Raw genomic sequence first — 25,912 nt, 5'->3', positions numbered from 1 at the left:
GCCATTACAACTTGATTTGTACAGGCTAGACTTTGTTCTCTCTGATAAGTCCTTTAGATCAAGATCAAATCCGAGTAGCTTTCTCACAACCTATCGAAAGTGCCAATAAACTTATACACGCAAAAGTGGAGTTTAATCCTATGCTTCTTTAAATATAGAACTTCAAGTTAGTTTTTAAAACAAGTCTGATTTTAATGAGTTTGACATTGAGATATTCAATCTCTCTTATAACCAATTTAATATCAATGTGTTCATAATCGTGTTTGTTTTCATGGAACAATATATGATTTAATTTTCTTTTATCTGAAACTAAAATTTTAGAGGTCAAATATCACATAACAAATATATCGAAGATAAATTTAAATTAATTATCTAAATTTCACGATTGAATTGTTGTAAATATAGTTGTACGATATCTTGGTTGTAACTTTAATATTATTTTTGAAAAAATATATATTTAATATCAAGCTGGTAGTTCATATATTTTGGGCAAAACTTAATGTTATAAAAATTACGTATACAAATTAAATATTTTTCTTATTTTAATATATATATATATATATATATATATATATATATATATAAGCAGAGTTTTCCGCCAAAATGTCATTTCTAAAAAAAGAAAGATATGTCATGAATTGAAATATGTGTACTGCAATAAATGATAACTTCAATTATTGTTTGCATTGATTATATCAATTCATTTAGTTCAAATATGAATTTAATTTATTTTTATATTATTCAAATATAATTTATGTATTATATGTTTTTTATTTTAATTGGAAATAATCTCTATTGAAAACATAAACTACATTAAAAAATTTCATTGATTATATTAATCAATTTAATTAAAAACTGTATAAATAAATTTGAAATACAAATTATTGCAATGTTCAGTATCACTCATGTGGTAAATCATTCAAAAATACATTTTGTTATTTAAGTAATTTCATGTCCAAATTAATTAGTAGAAAAGAAATATAATATTTAATTATTTGATTTAATCTTTCTAAAAATAAAATTTGTTGAGTATTAAAAGTTATCACTACAACAAAGTTTTCCAATGGACGTTAAATTACCATTTAATAATCAAAATTTTTTTATCCCAAATGTATATTATTTCAAGATTACCTTAATTTGAAAGAATTAATATATTGTAGTTTTCTTTCAAAACTATATGTATATTGTATATATTGAATTGTCTTCTTAAACATTCGAATAAAAATGTCCAAGAAAATTAAAAAAGATAGATTCAAAAGAGTTTCAAATGGACATTAAATTTCTCTCAATAAACGTGTATATACCTTCAATAATCATAAATGTTGACACACAAGGCATGTAATTCGAAATTTCAATAATTTCAAAGAGGTAATGTATGATATAATTCTGTCAAAACTCAAAAGCATCCAATGTATATTTTTTGTCCCTTGGAATGTCTTATTTGAATTTTAAATTATAAATAATGCAATATTGCATATTTTGTTAAAAAAAATTATTCTATTTATCTACTCCAAAATTGAATTCTGAAATGACTCATTTTTTCAGCACCAGATCTGAGTTGAATCCTTTTAAGATGTAATGTTCGTTTAAATTTAGATTTGTTCGTTGTTATGAACCACCTACATAAGGAAACAACGAGACATTAAGTTTTAAATCTGACTTTTATGATCGAGAAGTTAAAAAAAATATTATTCTTCTATTTGTACAAAATTTTAATTATTACGTATTTATTAATGTGATAATTTATTCTATATTACAAAGTTCATGGATACACGATAGTATAAAATGTCCCGTAATGGAAATGATTAAACCAATTCTAAAGAAAGTGCGCATCTTTTTAGGAGACATATTATAAAATTTATTGACGTTATTTTGGAATACACATAGTAAATGTTAATTAAATAACTTTTCTGGTTTATACAAAATTTATTTATAATTGCATTTTTCATTTTTCTTTAGGAATAATAGGCTGTTGTGTATATTATGAAAAGATTTTGTAGATAAAATCACAACCCATTTGAATAAAGATATTGATGAACCAATTATTGTTATCATTCAAATATGTCAAACACGTGCCATGTCACAAAATTATTTATGATGTAGATTTAGATGAAATTATTGAATTTTAAAAAAAAAATTCTCATTAATTTTATTGATTGTGATTTAAAAATATTTTTTTATCACATGTTAAAAAATAATAATATATAACTTTTCAAAAATTAAATAATTAAATATGTATTAAAGTTAGTGGTCGACATCAAATACACTAAACACGATAAGCATCATGCTATTACCATATGCTAACACAATATAAAATTTTGATATATGATAGTGATTATTAGTAAAAAAAATTAATCGACATGCGTTGTATTTGAGAATTTTTTTTTTAAAATTAGCGAAAAAATAGTTTTTATAGTTATATTATTTTTTCATTTTAAATGTCTGTTCATTTTCACTAATTTTTAATAATATCATCCAGTGCATCGCACAAGTTAAATACTAGTTATGATAACTACCAACTAATGTATATTTGGCCCCCCCTTTAAAATATTCGGCCTGTAATTATTATTATTATTATTATTGTTGTTATTATTATGTATTTTAATTAGAAATTTGAATATTAATATTTTTAGCATGTTCTAAAAAAATTAAAAAATTTAAATAAAATTTATTAATTTTAATGTAATAATTAATTTTATATATTTTAATTAGAAATTTGAATATTAATATTTTTAGCATGTTCTAAAAAAATTAAAAAATTTAAATAAAATTTATTAATTTTAATGTAATAATTAATTTTATAAAATAACATTCTTAAATACTTCTTACTATAAATAAGCAACAACGGAAGTGTCCATACCACGCGAAGCCCCAAACATTTCCTCGTTTAATAAACGCGTGCCGAGTCCAGCTCTTTCCGCTCACCGAATCTCCCATCGACCCTCTCCTCCTCCACCATCAGATCTCCAAACCCTAACCCCAATCGGTTTTCGCCTAAATCTACTTTCTTCGATCTTCTGCGACAAGAAGAAATCGGAGTAGTGATTGTGGTGAATTTGTTGGAGTCGGCGGAGATTTCACGTTGCAGTGACTAATTTATCGATAGATTGTTTGAATTCGTTGCTTTGTTTCATCTATCGCTTCCAAAGTGATATTGGTGATTTCGCGGAGTTTTTGGGAAATAAGATAAAGTATGCAGCAACAAGATCAGAAGAAGAAGGTTTTGTCTTTCAGTATTTTGTGTTGTTATTTCTATTTTATATATCTTCGTTTGGGGAAGATGACTCTTTCAGAAGTTTCTATGTGTTCTTTTATCAAGTTTAAATTTTAAATTTTGATGTACTAATCGATGTGATTGGCCACTGGGTCTTTTAGCTTTATGTACATACCGATTTTATTTTTTTAGATTGCAAACTAGAACCACGGAGCTGAAAAAATTTATAGTGTAATCTGGAATATAGATTATATTTGTGTTGACCCTTTTGAACCAAATAAGGGAAAGAAAAGAGGTCGTTGCCTCTTGTATGAGACTTGCTACTTTGTCCATACTCAGATGTACTATGTTGTTCATTGCCCTGAATTTACATTGATGCTAATTTACTTTGACTGGAGTCTAATCTGGAATCTTGATTTTACTGGTTTATGGTTTTCTCATGCATTAGTGATTATTTTACAGATTTCTAAAGAGATTGAATTATTTACGGAGTATGGAGAAGCCAACAGATACAGAATTCTGGAAATAGTTGGAAAGGGAAGTTATGGTGTTGTTTGTGCAGCCATTGACACGCACACTGGGGAAAAAGTGGCGATAAAGAAAATAACAAATATTTTTGATCATATATCAGATGCTATTCGGATTTTACGTGAAATTAAGTTGCTTCGGCTTTTGCATCATCCTGATATTGTTGAAATTAAACGGATCATGCTACCACCATCTAGGCGGGACTTTAGAGACATTTATGTTGTTTTTGAGCTTATGGAGTCTGACCTTCATCAAGTTATTAAAGCTAATGATGACTTGACACATGACCATCACCGGTTTTTTCTTTATCAGATGCTCCGCGCGCTGAAATATATGCATACAGGTGATACGATATTAGGCTTTGCTTATATAATTGTTGGATTACACTCAATTAGAACCTTGATGATACTCCTGATAATCCTTTGTCCAACTATGTTATGCACATATCATATTTGGTTGCTTGTATTGATCATTTCTTGATCACTGAATCTTTAATTTGAATGTGGGTGGTGAAATGGTTCTTTATTTTAACACCATATGGTTTCAGCTAATGTGTATCACAGGGATCTAAAACCAAAGAATATATTAGCAAATGCCAACTGCAAACTCAAAATTTGTGATTTTGGACTGGCAAGAGTGGCTTTCAATGACACACCGACAACAATTTTTTGGACGGTACATTGTACTTCATACAGCTTGATTTCAGTTTTTTTGTTTTCTCGTTTATAGCTGAAGCGTATTTTGACAGCCGATCATTTTCTTCATGAATTGTACCGTGTTGCAGGATTATATTGCTACAAGATGGTATAGAGCTCCGGAGTTATGTGGATCTTTCTTCTCCAAGGTAATGATATGTGCCATGCCTTCGTATTGTTCCTTTATCAATTTTGATTTGAACACATGGTTCCAAATCAATGTTAAGTGGTATTCTAGCAATCAATACTTCTTTATTTCTTTTATGTAACATTGTCTGATTGTGTAATCATATTGATGTGGGCCATGAGACCCTTTAAAATATTGTAAGATTTTCTTCAATTGGGTTTTTGCATGTACGCGACATTTCTGGCTTCACTTTTTTTTCATCATCGGGTGTTCAAAAACTATATATGCATTTACATGTTGTCAGCATACCCTTGTTTCTTAGCTTTCCCTCCTTGTAGAACCAAGCATAAGTCTGTGGACTGTGGGACTCTAAGGTGTAGTCGGAATTGTGGTTTCACGCAATTTTTAAAGGACTTTTTCTGGCAGTGGTAGCACGTGACTTGTTTATTTTAGTACCAAGTGCATGTATTTAGAGTGCATCAACGCTATTGTAATTGTAGATTAAAATAATTTTGTTCAGGGAGGACTATTGAACTCTCACGGAAGTTGAAATTTCTGTGCTCTGAGGTAATTGAGTCGGGTCGCATCTTTTTCTTGGAGGATTTATTGATTTCATGATTCATACTCACGCTTCTTTACATATTTCTTGCAGTATACACCTGCTATTGATGTTTGGAGTATTGGATGCATCTTTGCCGAAGTCTTGACAGGAAAGCCATTGTTTCCTGGTAAAAGTGTTGCGCATCAGCTGGAATTGATTACTGATTTTCTTGGGACACCATCAGCAGATACAATTTCTGGAGTATGGGATTTCACCCTCTTATTGTGATATTTTATTCTTTGTATCTTTTCAAAACAGGAAGCAACTATTTAGTCCTGGATGCAGGTACGCGATGAGAAGGCAAGGAAATATTTATCAGATGTGAAGAAAAAGTACCCAGTGACTTTCACCAATAAGTTTCCAAATGCAGATCCTTTGGCTCTCAAATTGTTGAAAAGGTTGTTAGCATTTGACCCAAAGGATCGCCCAAGTGCTGAAGAGGTAAATATTCTTTATAAATATATATTTTCATTCTATCATATTCTTGATGTTAAGAATAACGATGTTGCTTTAAGCATATCCTGAAGTGAGTTTGGTGTATGTGTTTATTAGGCATTGGCTGATCCATACTTCAGGGGACTCGCCAAAATTGAGAGGGAACCTTGTTGTCAGCCAATCTTAAAGATGGAATTTGAGTTTGAGAGACGACGAGTAACAAAAGAGGACATCAGGGAATTAATATTTCGGGAGATATTGGAGTACCACCCTCAGTTACTGAAGGACCACATGGCAGGAAATGGTGGCACGAGTTTTCTCTATCCTAGGTATCTAATTCTCACTTGAACCTATTGAGGTGATACCTGTCTGGCTATTGACAAACAGCACTTTGTCATCTGTTCTTTCTGTTATATAGTGCTATTGGTCATTTCAAGAAGCAATTTGCATATCTCGAGGGAAATTTTGGAAAAAGTGGGCCTGTGATTCCTCCTGAGAAAAAGCACGATTCTCTTCCAAGGTGAGTTTTTAAGTTAATTTTCTCCTAAGTTGATGAAACAAAATAATATCGAAAGATGTTAATTATTCGTGAAATTTATGTGCATCATGTCGTATGAAGTCACTGCTGAAAATAGTTACAGGTTGAAGTTGGTAAAAAGGCCTATCTTTGAGCAGACAGCAGTTTTTTAAAAATCTTTTATCCTGACTTATCCCCTTTCTCCTTGTTATTCTTCACTCAAATGATTTATGGCATTTGCTCTATAAATTTTTACTTGCCCAATCCATTTTCTCATGTTGTCTTGCCTGCCAGGGTAGGGTTTTTTTAGTAGGTTTCAAGCGAGGAAACGAGGTTTCTGAAGTCCATTTATAAGTTTTTTGGTCATGCATGCATTTAAACCAGGTTTCTGAAGTCCATTTATAAGTTTTTTGGTCATGCATGCATGAAAACCAGGTTTCTCAAGTCCATTTATAAGTTTTTTGGTGATGCATGTATGTATTTGTCTGTAACTTAACAGTCTCTTGCCTTTTTCATTTCATGCAGATCTACTGTGACAAGCACAATTCCTCCCAGGCCACAGCCAACCATGTCAGCATTTGACCATCGGAAAACTACTGAAGCTATGTCCGCAGGACTCAGGGTTCCAGATTCCAATTCTGGAAATATATCAAGCATTTTGCGACCACCACCACGAGTACCTAATGGTATTGACTCTTTTTTTTTACCTTGCATTCTCCTCTTATTATTATATTGGTTTGTGAAATATTTGTATTGGAAGGCTTTTTGAAAAAAACACTGAAAAAAAGGCCCCACAATCCTATGACTAGTTATATGAATTGGAAATTAATTGTACTAAAACATGCTTTTCCTTACAACAGCTCTGAAGTTTTACCCCCTGATGTAATCATTCCTATTACCTGCTATGTGAAACTATTACTGTATTTGTCTGTTAGCCTCAAAATAATTACTCAAATCGCCTTTTTGTGTTCTTTGTAGCCAACCAACCAAGAGTTATGGGGCCAGTTTTACCATCTGAGAACGGCAGCCACGGGAATGACTACTATGGTGGAAGGGTCCTTCCTCAATCAATATCTCCTCATCACATTCTTAGGACTAGCTTTGAGAAGAATCAAGACAAGTGTACGATTGAAGCCGAGATGGAAGCATCCCAAGTCAAGCAGCAATATATGCCAGTTAAATTTGTAAATGGGATGCGCGTTGACACCAATTGTCAAGCACAATCTCAAGAATACAATCCAGCTAAGTTAAAACCCGGGATGAACAATGAAATAAACAGCAACCCATATCTCCAGCCACAAGCGCAAATTGGCACCTTGATCAGTCAAATCCCTGTTGCGACCGATTTGTTAAAAGCGCAAACTCAGTTTGTTGCGAATGGAGCTGCTTCTCAACGAAAGATTGGTGTGGCTGTAGAGATTGGATTAACTTAGTTTTTTTTTAAAATGATCTCGTAGTGAATGAGGAAGTCCTCAGTGAATGTACAGAATTTTTCAAGTCAATAACGCTGTTAAGACTGTCGGATGCTGGTCGATGGTTAGTTTCATTCATCCATGATTGTCATGGCACGGTTGAGTTTGGTTTACATGTAGAAACTATTGTTTTATTGTCGATTTGTTACTAAGTTGAGCCTGATAGCCGAGTATTCTAAAAATTTGGTCAGCGCGATGAATCTACAATTGGTTTACTTGATATTCGATTTTGGCTTTGTACCAGGTGTTTAAGCAGAGTATATCACATTGGAATTAAAACTACAACTCATATATTAAACTCTTGAAAATAAGGATGTCATCTTAGAAGTGATCCTCAAAATTTGACACTAAGATCCATTGAAGATACAGCACGATTATCATAGTTAAGTTGTGAAAATGTTAAATCCTCTACAGAAGTACATGGACTCTCGTAATCTGCTTCCACAACAATAATTCCAAGCAAAATCCACCAACAGAACAATATCTGTCTTTACTCGCATAAGCTCTTCCAACGACCTGAAAATTCCATAAATCATGACTTGGATGTCATTCGATGGAGACAATAAGGTGAATCTACTAGACCGAATGAACAAACTTCACCGAGAGATGAATCATAACTTGAGGCAAATTGAAATAAGTTGATTTCACAGCAAATAGAACGTAGAGAAAAAAGCCCCAAAAAAATTCTGATCAGCTAAGTCTAATAAATGATCATAAAAACAATCTGATTGTGAAGAAAAAGCTGTTACCACAATTTATTCATTAAATCAAAATACATATTATGAGATAGGACTGAAACTAAGAGCCTTATGTACGCGAGAGCAAGATTTCTACAAGCTATGCCACCTTGCACACAAATAAAAGAAAGGTATAATATTCGCATATGGACTAAGGATATAAATAATATTCTTGTCCATTGAGAGCTCTGCCCTCGATTGATAACTAACACAAAAACATATACCAAGGGCAACGCTACCCTTTAACTCACAAAATTCCGCTAAAAATAGAAGAAATTTGAAGGAGCATTAGCCTAAGGCTCTGAGACAAAAAAAATTGCCCCTAAAATTTCTATGTTTAACCAGCATTTGTTGTCTAGAAAACTATACACACTTTAGTTTAAGAAGAGCAAAAATTATGACCATCCAAGAAACTTAGGCAATGCTGCAATAATATAAATTCTTATTAACAATAGTTGAGCAAAACATACATCATGGCATAAACCAATTTATCTAGGGCCTTGAGCTCTCTGAGCATCATAGGGGCCTTGAGCTCGCTGAGCATCATAGGGGCCCCAAGCACCAGATCCAGTTCCATACTGGGGATAACCTTCTGTCCCAGTAGGTGCCTGCAACAGGACAAAGATAAGTTTTTTAGTATTTGCGTTAGCATAAAAACAATTGACCACCGAAAAAAATTACAAGGCTTTGTGTTTTTGGTGCTCATCATCTATCACAAAGGTGGAAAATATCCAAGAGTCCAGACTCCAGACTCTTCTTTGCATTGGAAATAAGGGAGAAAGAGAATGGAGCAGCCCAGATAATAAGTAAAGAACTTGCCTGATGCATTGAATTTCCGGGTACCATGCTATAGCTCCCAGAATAAGGATTTCCTGGATATCCCAATTCAGGATTACCGTAATTCACATTATAACTTACTCCTGCAGATTAAAGTTCATAGTTCAAAACAACTTTAAGCCATCTTTCTTAATGTAAAATCAACTTGAAAAAGGAAAATACCACTATATCAACCAAAAACAAACCAATCACGTTTGTGAATGATAACGATTAAGCGTGATATGCATCATCTAAACATAGATGATGATATAACAGGAGATGGAGCCCAATGGTGTAAGAGGATCCATACATCGACCTCACTTATTGGGATAAAGGCTCGTTTTCTGTTGTACATTTTATTTTATAACTGAACTTTGAAAACATTTGAACGAAATGAGTCATGAGAAATTATAAGATGATTTAAGCATGTACTGATTGGTAAGATATTTCATATACGTAATGATTTACTTTACATAAAGTTTAAAAGATCTTAAAATAAGTAGGCATGACTTACTTTTTAAAAAAATATTTATAAGCTCTTGGCAACTTATCTTCAAATTTTATACGATCTTTTCTTAAAAAAATTAGAGACAGTTAAAGATATCTTATAAGTTCCTAAACATCTTACAACTTGTTAGAAGGAGTAAGTAAACTCAACAAACGGCCTCTTATTCTTTCCAGAGATTTTACCTTCAAACAGTGAACCAAAAATTGCAACTGAACAAGCCAATATATCTGACTCCCACAAAAATGAGAACTACAAACGTGAAAGAATGTAATTTCTTCATTGTTATGAAACAATATTCAATTCACAATTAATGAAGGGAAAGTACGATACATACAAAATATAAAGAAATATTCACCAATGGATCTCTCAATTTCTTTAAGAAAACCAATACCTGGATTCCCAACAGCAGCAGCATGCGCTCTTTTTTCTGCATTAGCCAACTCAGCTCGAAGTTTTTCCATCTCTCTTGCCATTGATATTAACTTATTCTCCATCACCTTACCATGCTCAAAGCTTTCTGCAAATGCTTTCTTCTCATGCTCGATTGCACCCCTGAGAGGACCACAACTTTACTAGCACACACATATAAAAGTATAAGTACAAATATGGACACCTTTTTTAAGTAAATCGCACCTAGTTTGCTCCATTTCATGCCTCAAGCCTTCAATTTCGGCCTTGATGGCTGGAATCTTCTGCAAATCTGAGATGACTCTAGACAAATCCTGAGTCATCATTTGGAACTGAGCGTTAAGATCTTGCCTAACAGCTGTTAACTCCTTCATATCCATATGCACTTGCATAAGCTCCGCCCTCATGGCGTTAACAGCATGAAGTTCATTTTCCATCTTAACAGATTTCTCATAAAATTCCCTCATATGTAACTCATTCTCTGCATGCAGCGACCGAGCAAAATTATCATCACGCTGTAGTTCATATTGGGCAACCTCTAATTCCTGCCTGAGCGCTACATGCGTTGCAGCGAACCTTTGGTTATCAACTAGCAGAGCCTGGATTTCATCATGTTGAGCTGCCAACCTCTCCTTTATGATGACAGGATGAGTTGGCGGCTGTCTGGGGCCTCCTCCTAAACTATAATGAGAATCCCTCATTTCTTCGAGTAGGGAACGATGTGGCACTCCTCCAAGGCCTCTTGAAAAAGGAGATTCTTGTAGTGGAGGCTGAGGCAGCCCAACATGTGCACCTCCTTTAGCTGGAAGGGGAGGTCCTCTATTTCTGGCCGACATTCTTGATGTATGCTGGGTTTAATCAGTTGAATAACTCAAATACCAAAATTTCAACACAAAAAATAAAATAAAATAAAAAATCCACTAATTCTTAAATGGAACTCACGAGGCATAGCCGTAAATAAGTAACTATATGCTAGAGTATATGCATGTTTCTTTAAATTTTTGCAATTTGATCAACAACAATGCAGTGAAGCTGATCAATATTCAAGAAACAGAAATTATTGAAAATGAACACAAATTGATTCATGTCACAAGAACTTAATATCTTCTTCACCCGTAGTAACTGTTCAGATCTTGAAATTGAATTAAAAAATAAATCTAACACCTCAGAGTACCTATCTAAATCCCATAGTAGCATACCAAGCATTTAATACAGCTCGCAATATATATTTAACTTACAAAATTGAAGAGAAAGGACAAATGATGAACTAATTCACATTTAATTTACAAAATTAGAGAGAAAGCAGACATATTCAACTTAAAAAATTTGAGAGAAAATTCATATATCATCAACGAGCAAGAGATATACGATTCGCTGCTACGGCATTCGAACTGATGAAAAGGTAACAAACAAGCTTACACGTTCTGCTGTGTTGCAAAAAACTTCAGACGGAAATTCCCCTTGATTGAACAAAATACAAAATCCAAGAACCCTAATTCAGGAATCAAAATTATCCTTACTAGTTTCGGGAATTTTGGGCTGAGTTTGTTCTTCTTCGCAACATAAATTAGATTCTGTGTCACGTTTATTATTTTTCAAAAATAGCTATTTCTAATGATTTATTTATATTGTCAAAAAAATTAATAAAATAATTTAATTTATTTTAAAATTAATTTTCAACCAAATTAATAATATATATTATGAAAAAAAGTATTTTTTTTTGAATAAAAATCTTGCCATAACTCAAATAACCGACAAGTCTCGGGTTACAACATTAATGAGCCATGACAGAAGAAAGCCGTCAGTCCATTCAAATAACATAGAAAAAACTAGAGCTCGATGAGCTAGAGCATGCGCCTCATATGATGTATCGAAAGAAAAGACTCATCCTCAAGCATAGCTCTAACTTCGGAAGCCACTCCGCTGCTGTGACTTAGATCGAAATTCTCTTCCCTCACCGCTTTAACCGCTACCAAAGAGTCAGAGAATATGCATACGTTGTCCAGCCCAAGCCCCAAGCAGAAGTCCATTCCCATCCTTATAGCCAGAAGTTCTGCACAAACCACACTTCCAGGAAACCGAATCGGACAAGCTTTCGCCCCAATGACTCTCCCCTGCGCATCCCTCACTACCATCCCCACACTGTATTTATCTCTGATAGAATCAAATCCCGCATCGACATCGAGTCTATACTGGGAGTTCAGTGGAGGTGCCCATGTAGTACATTGATTCTGGTTCCCATCAGCTTCCGCCTCCCCATGAAGCTGTCGAAGAGTCCTGAAGCTATCCATCACACCATAAACCCAACTCACATCCAAACCATTTAACTGCCCAGCGTCGTCATATATTCTTTTGCAGATTTCAGCTCATATAGCCCAACACAAACAAACGACGGATTCAAAGTCATCATCCTGTGTATTCTTCCTCACAAATAAAATACAATCCAGGAAAGAGGCATGGTTGTGTTTTTTAATCCAATGCCAAAAAGGAGTATTTTTCCAAATATTTTTAACCTAAGAGTATATAACAAAATATGTATAAAGATAATATTAATAATTATACAAATGCATATTACATTATCCGATAACAAAAATAAAATAAAAATCGAACACAATCATAAATATGAATTATACCAATATATTTATAATTTACTTTAATTTTATTTTATTATACATATAATACTTCCAATGATCACTTTTTTTAGGATCAAAAACTCGTAATATTATTGTAAATAATCGTCAATTACAAACTTAAGCAATGATGAAGGAAATTTACCATTCACCTAAACAAAAGATGAAGGGGAGGACAAAGTAAAACAAGCAATTTGATGTGCTACTTTATTAACCGATCTGCATGCATGAATAATCTCATCAATCATAGGTGCTTTCATGTTCTTTATTATTTTTGTCGTGCAAAATCCAATATAGCCAAGATACTTCTGTTTGGTGGTGACTACCTGTGGGGCCCTTAACTCCTAATCGTTATTACAATGCAATTTGATTAGGGTTTAATTAATCACAGCGGAAAACGGGTTTAAAATTTCTTTACGATGAGCCCAAAATATCTCTTCTGATATTTAAATACTAAAAATAGTATCTAAATTCAAATCATAAACACGCCCACACGTAATCAATCACACACAAACATCTCATATCCTCGGGACATGTCCCGGTATATAGATACGTATACATATATACTGGGAATCAGACATAAACATAAACCTCAGCCCAAGCTGTGGCTCCCTCCAGAAGTACCCTCTCTGGTCTCCTGATATCCTGGAGTACCTGCCATTGTCCACACACAAAGACAACAACAGCCCCCCTTGGGGGTGAGCAAAGCTCCGTATGGAACAACCAATCATATATACCACAGATATCTAAACAATGATATATGGTATGCAATGCATGTATGTCGTGGAGGTATCAGGTCAAATGCCCATCCACTGAGCACATGTCAGAATCAATCGAATCGCTATCAAATCAAATCAATGCTCGAGCTGGCACACCGGCCGATATGGGAATACACATATGACAACGTCGACGAAGCGTCGTCAATCCCACATCTCATATCCAATCATATGGGGCCACAATTGTCTATGTTTTACGGGTCATATAATACCGGCATAGCGATTGTGTTCACAAACCCCGGAATCCAATCAAATCATATCAGGGTATCCAAGGATCATAGCTCAACGTGCATGTCATGTATCGATGTATGCATAAAATGATGTGTGTTAACAAAACATTTATTTTATACATCGATACTCCAATCTCAATGTCATGTATGCCACATCAAATCATCAAATAGGCACATAGACACGTATTCCAATCCAATCCAATCAAATCAATCTAATCATATATCATATAATACAGATATCTGTCGTATGTTACCCGGTCGTAACATACCTCAATTCTTCGTTCCAATTGATGTAGCTGGAAGATACACTTTATCTACATCAATTACATACTCATTTCAATCAATAACATACTCCAAAATCATTAATATGAGTTTCAAATATCATTTGAAACTTCAAAAATTCATATCAAATCATAATCATATAATAATTCAATTCCGACTTCGATTACGAGTTTATTGTCGGATATTCTACTACATATCAGAAATTCAACTTCAAATACATGCTATTCCAGCACCTTGATATTTAAAGCTGCTGAAACCAGAAGAAAATTACCTCAGTCTGAAGCCCTCGACGCGACGATCACAAATATATAATTTGTCTCGCGTTTAGACAACGTCTCGAAGTCAAATCGGAAGAAAAAATTTCGAAATCTCTCGTGCTTTCTCGAAGCTATGGTGAGAAATGAAGAAAGAAACGAAACAGAAGAATTTAAGCTTATCTCACCGTCTCTCGCGCTCGGGCGGTAGAATTCTCGTGCCCGAGCGCGAGACACTCTGCCCCCGAGTACAATTGCACCGCGCTCGGGCGGTAGGAAATTACCGCTCGGGCGCGGCATGTTCTGTCCGAGAACATGATTTACATCGCGCTCGGGCGGTAACAAACTACCGCTCGGGCGCGAAGTATTCTACCCGAATACTCTCCAACTCAACCCTGGCGCTCGGGCGGTCATTTTCTACCGCCCGGGCGCCGCACATTCTGTACAAAATATAAAATTTGTACTAATTTGGCGTCCGGCCTTTCCAATCGAGCTCTTACAACGTCAATTCATATCCAATACTCATGGTCAAAATGCACATCATATACATAATCACATATCAAATTCATTAATTATCGATAATCACATAAGATTTACGATAATACGATACACGGTCCTTACACTACCTGTACCACCAAAAGTGAATCTGATGCAACTTCAACATCTTAAAAATATTTCTCATAAAGCAGTTGAATGCCTTTCCGAATTGTCAGAAGTTCACCATGATGTAGATTTTTTAGCATTCGGTATTTTATTGATGTGTACGATATATTTATATGTTTTCGATATTTTAGCTACAGATGATATATACAAAAGACTTCTTAATTTAGTTTCTCTTGTACTTTAGTTTTTCATACGTATCGATCTCGTTATGTTTAAATACGGAAGTTAAGGTGTGTCTAACTTCGTCATAATTCATATCGGCGGTATTTTATTTCTTAAAAAAAATTCATTTTAATATATATATATATATATATATATATATATATATATATATATATATGTATGTATGTAAGTATAACTTGAACACATCTTCTTTAGTTTATTCTCTTAACATGTGGAGTTGGAATCTTGTACTTATTCCGATGCTTTAGGGTGATTCAGACAGTAATTCAAAGGAGCGAATATTTGGGACCTAATGAGATTATCTTGTCGGATATTCGATCTCAGCCCGTCTTTCCTTCATCTAAGGCACATGAGAAGGGTAAATGAGATTTTACTTATGTGGACACTACCTTCACTTTATTTCAACGGATAAGATTTTGTCACATATATAATTTCAAAAAAAAAAAAGTGGGTCCTATATATACATGATGGGCAAATCTTGATTATCCATCCTATCATAAGGACAATACTCACATGAATATAATGAAATAAACTCATGAGAAGATCTGCCAATTCAGCAGCCCACTTTCTAGCCAAACCTGCTATTAATCTGGAGGCAAATAATGAATGGATTGATTGTGTTTTACTTTTTTGGTTTTAGAATATTGTAATGTTCAAGTGACTTAATAGATTGTTCGTCGAAAGATTTGAACGATAAATTTGAAATTACGATTATTTTGTATATATTTGAATCCATCAGGATTACATTTACATTGGATTATCAATTAGTGTATTTATATGCGGATTTAAACTTCATAGTTTCAAATCATTTCGTCTTAAACGCAACCTTGATAATTTTATTTCCGTATATTGAACAAAAAATGGGAATGTGCCTACCCGGTTGAACACCGACAAATTTCTCATTTTCACACATTCTTAATTTTGTTTCAAATTTAAAGTCGAGAATACATGTTGCATTATTTTCATATGAGTGAAGCTGAAAAAAAAAATCAGGGATTAGTAAGCAGTGAATCTTAAGTAAACATTTATTCTCACCGTTCATGGAACACTTGCATATTTTAAAATGAGAAATAAGTTTTTAAGGCTTGATTTTTGGTTATTTTAGTTCAATTATTGACGTGATAATGAAAAAAACTAACATGACATCGAAAAATGCAGACGTACTTGATATCGAAATTTATTGATATGTCGGATGTTAGAAACTTGACCAAAATAATCGAAAATTAAAAGTCAGTACTGTATCAAATCAAACTTTAAAAACACGAGGAAAAAATTCAAAATTAGATAAGTTAATGAATAAAAAATCATTTTCCACTTAAAAAATTTAACAAACAATATATTTTATTTAATATTTCCCAAGGTTAAAAACATGTGGTAAATATATAATCAGGGACGGATCCAGAAATTAAGGTTGAGGTGAGCTTGATCTTAATATAATAAGTTAGATTATATATATATATATATATATATATATGTATGTATATATATATATATATATATATATATAATATGAGATATTAATATGAAAATAGTTATCAAAATGATATTGGTATTTTTTTAAAAAAAAATCTATAGTTCCTAGCGTATTCGATATAGGAGAGTTAATTTTCAAAAAAATATGTTTAATCAACATCAATTTTCAAAATTTATATATTATTTAAATTAATATGTAACTCGTGTAATATAAGACAAGTTTCACTTAGATTCAAAATTTATATTTTAAAACTATTTTTAATATATTTTCAAAATTAAATTCTATTAAATAAAAGAATTGATAAAATAAATTTATCACTTTTACGAGTTATTTGCACCAAACCCCTTTGAAATATTGAAAATCTACATTTATTCAATGTGAAAGTTAAATAGGTATTCTAAATATTAACTTTTATGAGTTATTGGCACTATGATATCTTTTAAAAAAACATTAGACCGTGCTTAAATCTCAATATATATTTACGAAAAAAAAATTTGAATTGACTCGAATCTCTATAGGTCTTTGTAAAAAAAAAATTGGGCCAAGCTATAGTCTAAGACGGACCATGCATATGTCCGTCCCTGGATATAACTAAAGTAGAAAAATTAATCTACTGATTCTACTTTATATATTTTGAAGCATGACAAGAATACTATATTTATGTAATGCATATATTATTTTATGAATCAACAATCATCAAGTGTACTCATTATTTTAATTGCTTCGAGATTTGAGAGGGTAAATATTATAAACTTTAATATATTTTATAATACTGGGACAAAGGCAAGAATCACGTGCCTTGGTCAAGAATTAAACAAACTTAATTAAAAATATTTAACTAACTTCTATAGTCGTATTTTGACCCATATACCCCTTATATATTTATACTAATTAGATAAATGCACGTGCATTGCACGCTGAGAAATAGAATAATTTGTATATGATAATTTTATATAAATATGTTTAAATTATTTTTGAAATAAAAATAACTTTTAATAGATAATTAATTAATTATTTGGTTACAATCGAAATCATCACATTTTCTTGTCTTTGATTTGAAGACTTCTTGAAATCTTTTTGTGTCCGTCGGTTTTATCTTCTTATCTCTTTTTTTGTACTCGGCAATTGGTTCTTCATCTCGAATCTCTATTTCATCTTCGTCTTCATGGATCTTCATGTTCACCGTTGATCCACCAGCCATCTAGGTCCCACCCGACCGCAGTGTAAAGGGTTCAGTCAGTTAGCTCATCATAAATAGAAAAACCGACGAGTGGGATAGGAACCAGATTCTCCACCGATAGAATGAGGACATAGCAAATCAGATCCTAGCTAGAGAGCGGCCCCTTTCGAACCATCTCTCAGCATCAATCCAGTTGCATTACTTACTTCCCTGAAAGGAGTGAATACCAGACCTGTTTTCTGTTGCTAAATAGAAACGGATGTTATTATTGCGATCTCATTCTCATCTTCAATTGTGATTGTTATTCTATACATGTAACATAAAGAAGTAAAGTAATGATCACATTTTTTTATTGTGATCTAAAACTTGGGTTGTGTATTGGTAATTTGTTTTACATAAAAACGATTTGAATTCATTTTTATTTCTCTTTTTCTATTCATTTGATGTATATAAGAGTAATTATTACACATAAAACTAATTTAAACTCATTTTGATTCTTTTGAAGTGTTTTCTTATTGTACCAAACAATTATTTGTGTTTGTCATGCATAGGGTTTTACAATTTGTCAAATTGACAGGCACGTCAATGCAATCCTCATTATGTTCACCATTTGCTTAGTATAAGGCTTTGCACGATAAATCACAATTATAATAAATAAATATTGCGTCGTGGGTAACAAATATAACTTTTGACATAAATATTAAGCAATATTCGAACTAAAAGATAAATCTTTCACTATCATTCAGTTTTGTTAGGTTAAGCGTACAAGAGTGAGAGCAGCATTGGGATAAGTGAACTCCTGTGAAGTTTTCGTGAGTTACGCTGCTGACATTGTGTCGCTTATTTTAAATTTCATTAAAGATATAATTTTTTAAAAAAACTGTAAATTTCATTCCAAAAATAAAATTTCATTTTTCTTCAATTATTATAAAATTCATTAATACCTGAAAACGAACAAAAAAAAGACATTTATTTATTAATATTATTTAACGAAAATAACGACATAAATGTAAACTGACACAATTTTATTATAGTTTTCAATTTTATTAGTCGTGTTTATTTAAGTTATTAATGGATATTAATTTACTCAAGTTTAAAATAAAAATTGCATAAAAACTCCTACGAGGCTGTTTCACAGGAACATGTCTCATATCCTACCCTAATCATGAAAAATCATTGTTTTTTCACTCAAAAAATTGATCGGTGACCCATCTGAAGGATATATCCTTGAGAGCGGCTCACATAAAACCAATTCAAAAATTGGAGAACTACAAAAATTCATAAAAAAAAAAAAGAGAAGTCAAACAAAAATAATTATTTTTAAAATAATGATATAATTCATTCTGTGAAAATATATTGTAAATTTTATTATTGTTCTATTCATTATAAATTATATTAAAGATATATTTTTTAAAACAAATAAAGTATAAATTTCATTTAAAAAATGGTGGCTAAATTTAATTTTGTTTAATTTTATTTAGAATTAATTGATAGTTGGGAAAAAAACAAACAATAGAATATGTATTTATTATTATTATTTCAAATTTTATTAAAGATATTATTTTTTTTAAAAATGATGTGTAAATTTCATTCCAAAAAATGAAGGCTTAATTTAAATTTCATTCTAAAAACTGGTGGTTAAAATTTATTTTTCTTCAATTTATTTTAGAATATATTAAATAATAGATGGAAAAAAACAAACAAGCGAAGAGAAGTATATTAATTATTATTATTTACGTTATAGATGTTAATTTATTTAAGTTAAAAATAAAATTGACACAGAAACTCCTATGAGGTTGTTTCACGAGTGAATTTTGTGAAACATGCCTCATATCTGACTTGAATCGTGAAAAAAAAAAGTATTTTTTCACTCCTGAAATAACTGGGTCAGCCCCTCTCAGGACTATATAAATGTCTCATATAAATGGAGTACAAATTTCATCACAAAATATGAAGACTAAATTCATTTATCTTCAATTTATTTTAAATTACATTAATTAATAGATGAAAAACATATAAAACCAATAATAATAATAATAATGGAGTTCAAATTTCATCAATAAAATGAAAGGCTAAATTTCATTTTTCTTCAATTTATTTTAAATTTTATTAATTAATTAATATATGAAAAAAACAAAAAATAAACATGTATTACTGAAGAATGAATGCTGATGCTAAATTTTATTTTATTTTTTTTCTTCAATTTAGTTTAGATTCAATTAATTAATAGATTAGAAAAGACTAAAATTCATTTTTCTTCAATTTATTTTAATTTCATTTTTCTTCAATTTATGTAAATTCACAATTCACATTTACACACTCCATATTTAATTTTATTTTAATTTATTTTAAATTTCATTAATTATAGATGAAGAACATGAAAAACAACAAAAAAATTAAATATGGAGTGTGTAAATGAAGGTAAGGACATTTATGTAAATTCATTTTATATTAATTTATTTTAAATTTTATTAATTAAAACAACAAAAAAATTGTGTAAATGAAGGTAAGGACATTTATGTAAATTCATTTTATTTTAATTTATTTTAAATTTTATTAATTAATAGATGAAAAACATATATGAAAAAAAACAAAAAATAAACATGTATTACTGAAGAATGAATGCTGATGCTAAATTTTATTTTATTTTTTTTTATTTTTCTTCAATTTAATTTAGATTCAATTAATTAATAGATTAGAAAAGACTAAAATTCATTTCTCTTCAATTTATTTTAATTTCATTTTTCTTCAATTTAAGTAAATTCACAATTCACATTTACAAACTCCATATTTAATTTTATTTTAATTTATTTTAAATTTCATTAATTAATAGATTAAGACATGAAAAACAACAAAAAAATTAAATATGGAGTGTGTAAATGAAGGTAAGGACATTTATGTAAATTAATTTTATATTAATTTATTTTAAATTTTATTAATTAAAACAACAAAAAAATTGTGTAAATGAAGGTAATGACATTTATGTAAATTCATTTTATTTTAATTTATTTTAAATTTTATTAATTAATAAATGAAAAACATGAAAAACAACAAAAAAATTAAATATGGAGTGTGTAAATGAAGGTAAGGACATTTTTGTAAATTCACAATTCACATTCATATATTTATATAGATATAGAATAGATATATTTTAAATTTTATTAATTAATAGATGAAAAACATGGAAAACAACAAAAAAATTAAATATGGAGTGTGTAAATGAAGGTAATGACATTTTTGTAAATTCACAATTCACATTCATATATTTATATAGATATAGATATATTAATTTATTTTAAATTTTATTAATTAAAACAACAAAAAAATTAACATGAAATCACATTCATATATTTATATAGATATAGATTTATTAATTAATAGATAGAATAGATATATTTTAAATTTTATTAATTAATAGATGAAAAACATTGAAAACAACAAAAAAATTAAATATGGAGTGTGTAAATGAAGGTAAGGACATTTTTGTAAATTCACAATTCACATTCATATATTTATATAGATATAAATTATAGTACTATTTAGGTAGTATTATTTAAATATTTCCAAACTTCTAGCAAATATATGTGCATGTGTGGGAGAAGAAAGATGATAAATAGATCTCTTGTGAGACGATTTCACGAATCTTTATTTGTGAGACGGGTCAATTCTATCGATATTTACAATAAAAAGTAGTAATTTTAGCATAAAAAATAATACTTTAGTAACACTTTTTTATGGATAATCCAAATAAGAGATCTGTCTCATAAAATACGATCTGTGAGATCGTCTCACATAAATTTTTGTTGATGATAAAAATATGAGACGTCGAAGTGGTAGTTCTACTTTTTTAGCTATCTCGCATCGAATTAGACACAACTGCCGGTCAAAAGGATAGTACAGTCTATGAATATCCATATATGACTTTCTAGTTTATGTGATAATTAATATTATATAAGATTTTAAAAATAATTCATATTTATATAAAATAATAATTGAGGCTAAATCCTCGTAATTTAATATAATTTATAAATTATGTAAGTAGTTTGTAAATCAAACATTCGTTGCAATTATTAATATATAAATATTTTTGAAATATCTCTAAAAGACTTTTCTATTTCCTTTTTTTTGGGCATAGACTTTTCTATATTTAATTAATGTCTAGCTTTAAATTACCCATAAACTCTCAGTAAAATATCTAGAATTAAATGTATTTATTCGGCGATAAATAGAATATAATACTATGTTTTTAACTATACATACTTGTCAAGATCTCGTTTGTTAATCAAATTTTTTTCCTCAAGATTATTAGTATAAATTTTTCTAGTATATTATCATGGTGAAGAATTGGAGTTGTTATTTCATGAATAAATTGTATGGTTTATAAATTCTACTAATAATATATAATTCTTTAAATATATACGAAAACGGAAAAATTTGAACACGAATTCGAGTATTTTTTATAATTTTTTTTTTTCATGAATCAAGTCGAATTAAAATTATAATCACGCAGTTTACATGTGACGAGAACTCACGTTAGTTTTTGAGCTGAATTTTTCATGTAACGAAATGGAGGACGCGTGTTTGTGCAGTATAAATACAGAAGCGCGATGCGGACTCTCCTAGTCTCCTCACTTACCTCTCTTTCTTTCTTGTTTCATCGATTATTTGCCCTTCTCTCCAAATTCCTTCCTCTCTTTTTTTCATTATCGAATTATTCTCGATCTTCATTTATATATTTGGAGCTGCATTGGTGGATCCCGATCCTGATAATTGAAGAAAAAAATGTGAGTTAATTCGAGGATCTCATTGTTTTTATGCTAGATCTGTGTGAATTTTTTGGATATGTGATTATTGATGGTATAATGTCATTGCTGCGGTCCATCCAGATCTGTGCGTGCGCGTGTATGTGTGTGTGATAACTGTGCGAATCTCTGTTGCTGTTGCCGTTTGGTTTGTGTACGTGCGACGTAGTGTTTGTACGTGTAGGTTCGTGGAAGATGAATAAATGGGATCGATGGCAAAGCTTTGAATGCGTTCGCGCTTTTAATTGAATTGTTGGCCAGGCCTTATGCTCGAGCCTTGCCTTTCTTTTTTTCTTCTAAATGATTTTCTTGCTTGGTGTACATGTTCCATCGTGAGATTTTTTGTTTAATAATTCGATTCTAGAGCAAAGTATAAGTTTTGTCCTGCAGTTATGTTCGATTTGGGATTATCAGGAGATGATGTTATTAAAAATAAATTCGAAGGGCACGATATTGCTTAAGTAGTGAAGTACTGGTTCTCTCTTAAATTCTTGGTCCGTGTTTAAATGTAGTATATTCACTGGAATCAACCATAAAAAAGGAAAATACTTTTGCTTTATTTCACTGTTTCTATAATTGTGTTGTGGAAATAAGCTGAATTTTTAGCTTTTAAGTTAATGATGATTGTTTTTAAACAGAGCATCTGCTCCCTAGCAGATATCAAGCTACAATGTCGACGTTCACGCCCAAGAATATCCTAATTACTGGGGCCGCTGGATTCATTGCATCTCATGTGGCCAATAGGCTTATCCGAAACTACCCAGAGTACAAGATCGTTGTCCTCGACAAACTTGACTACTGTTCCAATCTCAAAAATCTTCTTCCCTCCAAATCATCTCCCAACTTCAAGTTTGTCAAGGGTGACATTGGGAGTGCCGACCTTGTCAACTACCTTCTCGTTGCCGAGAACATTGATACTATAATGCACTTTGCAGCCCAGACCCATGTTGATAATTCTTTTGGCAACAGTTTCGAGTTCACCAAAAACAACATTTATGGTACCCATGTTCTATTGGAGGCATGCAAAGTTACTAAACAGATCAGGAGGTTCATCCATGTTAGCACAGATGAGGTGTACGGGGAGACTGATGAAGATGCCGTTGTTGGAAATCACGAGGCCTCACAACTCCTGCCAACAAACCCATACTCAGCAACAAAAGCTGGGGCTGAAATGCTTGTTATGGCTTACGGTAGGTCTTACGGCTTGCCCGTGATTACCACTCGTGGGAACAACGTTTATGGTCCGAATCAGTTTCCGGAAAAGTTGATCCCCAAGTTTATACTTCTAGCCATGAAGGGTAAAACTCTCCCAATTCATGGTGATGGTTCAAATGTGCGAAGTTATCTTTACTGTGAGGATGTTGCCGAGGCATTTGAAGTCATTCTTCACAAAGGTGAAGTTGGTCATGTCTACAATATAGGAACTAAGAAGGAGAGAAGAGTCACTGATGTTGCCAGAGATGTATGCAATCTATTTAACATGGATCCAGACAAGAGTATTCAGTTTGTGGAAAATAGGCCATTTAATGATCAGAGATACTTCCTTGATGACCAGAAGCTGAAGAATTTGGGTTGGTTTGAAAGGACCAAATGGGAAGATGGTTTAAAAAAGACCATGGAGTGGTACACTAGCAATCCTGATTGGTGGGGTGATGTGTCTGGTGCCCTCCTTCCTCATCCTAGAATGCTGATGATGACTGGTGGAATAGAAAGGCATTTCAGCGAAGCTGAGAATTACGAATCTGGAAAATCCGAGTTTGCTGAAAATTTTAACCAGGTGAATATGTTGGTGCCAGCTTCCAAAAGCAGCCCTTCACCACAAAAACCATCCCTCAAATTTTTGATCTATGGTAGGACGGGGTGGATTGGTGGGTTGCTTGGAAAATTGTGTGAAAAACAGGGTATTCCATATGAATATGGGAAAGGGCGTCTGCAGGATCGCACACAGCTTTTGGCAGACATCCTTGCTGTGAAGCCAACACACGTTTTTAATGCTGCTGGCGTAACTGGACGACCCAATGTTGATTGGTGTGAAACTCACAAAACTGAAACAATCCGTACCAATGTTGCTGGTACTCTGAACTTGGCGGATTTATGCAGAGAGCATGGTCTATTGATGATGAATTTTGCCACAGGGTGTATATTTGAATACAATGATTCTCACCCTGAAGGTTCTGGCATTGGGTTTAAGGAGGAAGACACGCCCAACTTCATTGGTTCCTTCTATTCAAAGACTAAGGCCATGGTACTTTTCTGCCTTCTCCCTTCGAATATCTTGATCGAATTATGATGTGCATGTATTTATTAGTTAAATATTGACAAAAAGCAAGCAACATGCATCAATATGGCTGCTAATTTTTTCCCTATGTATACTAATCAGGTGGAGGAGCTCTTGAAAGAATATGACAATGTCTGCACGCTCAGAGTTCGGATGCCGATATCTGCAGACCTGAACAACCCACGCAATTTCATCACTAAGATTTCCCGTTACAATAAGGTCGTTAACATTCCCAACAGTATGACAATCTTGGATGAGCTTCTTCCGATTTCAATCGAAATGGCAAAACGAAATCTTAGAGGCATATGGAACTTCACAAATCCTGGCGTCGTTAGCCACAATGAAATTTTGGAGATGTACAAGAAATACATTGATCCTGAATTTAAGTGGACCAACTTCACACTGGAAGAGCAAGCCAAGGTCATAGTTGCTCCTAGAAGTAACAACGAGATGGATGCCTCCAAGTTGAAGAAAGAGTTTCCGGAGTTGTTGTCGATTAAGGAGTCGCTTATCAAGACCGTTTTTGAGCCGAACAGGAAAACTCCAGCTGAGTGAATTAATCTGTTAACCCGTGGTTTGATTCCGTGATTTTGTTTTGTTGACGGCTTATCATTTCTGTATTAGTCAAAGTTTCCAGCTTCAGCTTATTTCTTGGGTCTCTTTTAAACTTCTTAGAATCTGTAATGGTGAGGAATTCTGCCTCATGTATTAATTTTACTTCCATCAGACATTATCTTAAGTTTAATTAAGGATACGTATTACTAACCTACATGTATAAGTAGGAGATGGACACCAATAAGAACCGAAGATCTGAACTAAGCATCCACCGGCTTGTGTGGTTCATGCTTGTCTTATACCAGTCCGTTGGGTTGTAACTTTTGGATATTGTGAAATGAATATATTTGAACTTAATTCCATTTATATATTGCAACTTTGGTCAACTCCACGGGGTTGTTATTTAACTTATTTTCGACGGGGTAAATTTTGCATTTTTCTAGGTATACATAAAAATGAGAAACGTATTCTTGGGGGCAATTAATCAGCTGCTAAATCCTCCCAAAGGATGTGCCTAATTCTCGTGGATACCTAAATTTTTAAGACT

At 32.1% G+C, this 25,912-nt stretch overlaps 3 protein-coding genes across 8 annotated transcripts; 2 read left to right on the top strand and 1 right to left on the bottom strand.

Annotated features, from left to right (window-relative positions):
* The first annotated feature begins 2,865 nt into the window (after positions 1-2,865).
* On the top strand, positions 2,866-7,754 carry LOC140836575 (mitogen-activated protein kinase 15-like). The gene is made up of 10 exons (XM_073202199.1): positions 2,866-3,220; positions 3,677-4,085; positions 4,290-4,417; positions 4,527-4,586; positions 5,217-5,366; positions 5,451-5,606; positions 5,718-5,929; positions 6,019-6,120; positions 6,643-6,803; positions 7,096-7,754. The coding sequence occupies exons 1-10, from the start codon at positions 3,194-3,196 to the stop codon at positions 7,548-7,550; spliced, it is 1,860 nt and encodes a 619-aa protein (XP_073058300.1). The 5' UTR covers positions 2,866-3,193; the 3' UTR covers positions 7,551-7,754.
* A 136-nt stretch (positions 7,755-7,890) lies between these two features.
* LOC140836576 (protein FLX-like 1) lies at positions 7,891-11,660 on the bottom strand. Of its 5 annotated transcripts, none has more exons than XM_073202201.1 (6): positions 11,579-11,660; positions 10,284-10,906; positions 10,042-10,202; positions 9,146-9,246; positions 8,797-8,934; positions 7,891-8,105 (listed from the first exon to the last, which is right to left on the bottom strand). In XM_073202201.1, the coding sequence occupies exons 2-5, from the start codon at positions 10,892-10,894 to the stop codon at positions 8,815-8,817; spliced, it is 993 nt and encodes a 330-aa protein (XP_073058302.1). In that variant the 5' UTR covers positions 10,895-10,906; positions 11,579-11,660; the 3' UTR covers positions 7,891-8,105; positions 8,797-8,814. The 5 variants fall into 5 exon arrangements, 4 of the variants coding, with proteins under 4 accessions (XP_073058302.1, XP_073058304.1, XP_073058303.1 ...); XM_073202203.1 differs by having other exon boundaries at positions 10,284-10,895; positions 11,478-11,649; XM_073202202.1 differs by having other exon boundaries at positions 10,284-10,895; positions 11,579-11,647.
* Positions 11,661-22,290: 10,630 nt separating this feature from the next.
* Positions 22,291-25,722, top strand: LOC140836574 (trifunctional UDP-glucose 4,6-dehydratase/UDP-4-keto-6-deoxy-D-glucose 3,5-epimerase/UDP-4-keto-L-rhamnose-reductase RHM1-like). 2 transcript variants are annotated; one of them, XM_073202197.1, is made up of 3 exons: positions 22,291-22,514; positions 23,190-24,777; positions 24,913-25,722. In XM_073202197.1, exons 2-3 carry the CDS (start codon positions 23,203-23,205, stop codon positions 25,363-25,365), a joined length of 2,028 nt encoding a protein of 675 aa, XP_073058298.1. In that variant the 5' UTR covers positions 22,291-22,514; positions 23,190-23,202; the 3' UTR covers positions 25,366-25,722. The 2 variants fall into 2 exon arrangements, with proteins under 2 accessions (XP_073058298.1, XP_073058297.1); XM_073202196.1 differs by having other exon boundaries at positions 22,292-22,514; positions 23,171-24,777.
* Positions 25,723-25,912: the final 190 nt, after the last annotated feature.

The sequence above is a fragment of the Primulina eburnea genome, chromosome 7 (genome assembly GCF_022965805.1).
Source record: "Primulina eburnea isolate SZY01 chromosome 7, ASM2296580v1, whole genome shotgun sequence".
In the NCBI taxonomy this organism is placed as follows: Eukaryota; Viridiplantae; Streptophyta; class Magnoliopsida; order Lamiales; family Gesneriaceae; genus Primulina; species Primulina eburnea.
This window is presented reverse-complemented; position numbering and strand designations above follow the sequence as displayed.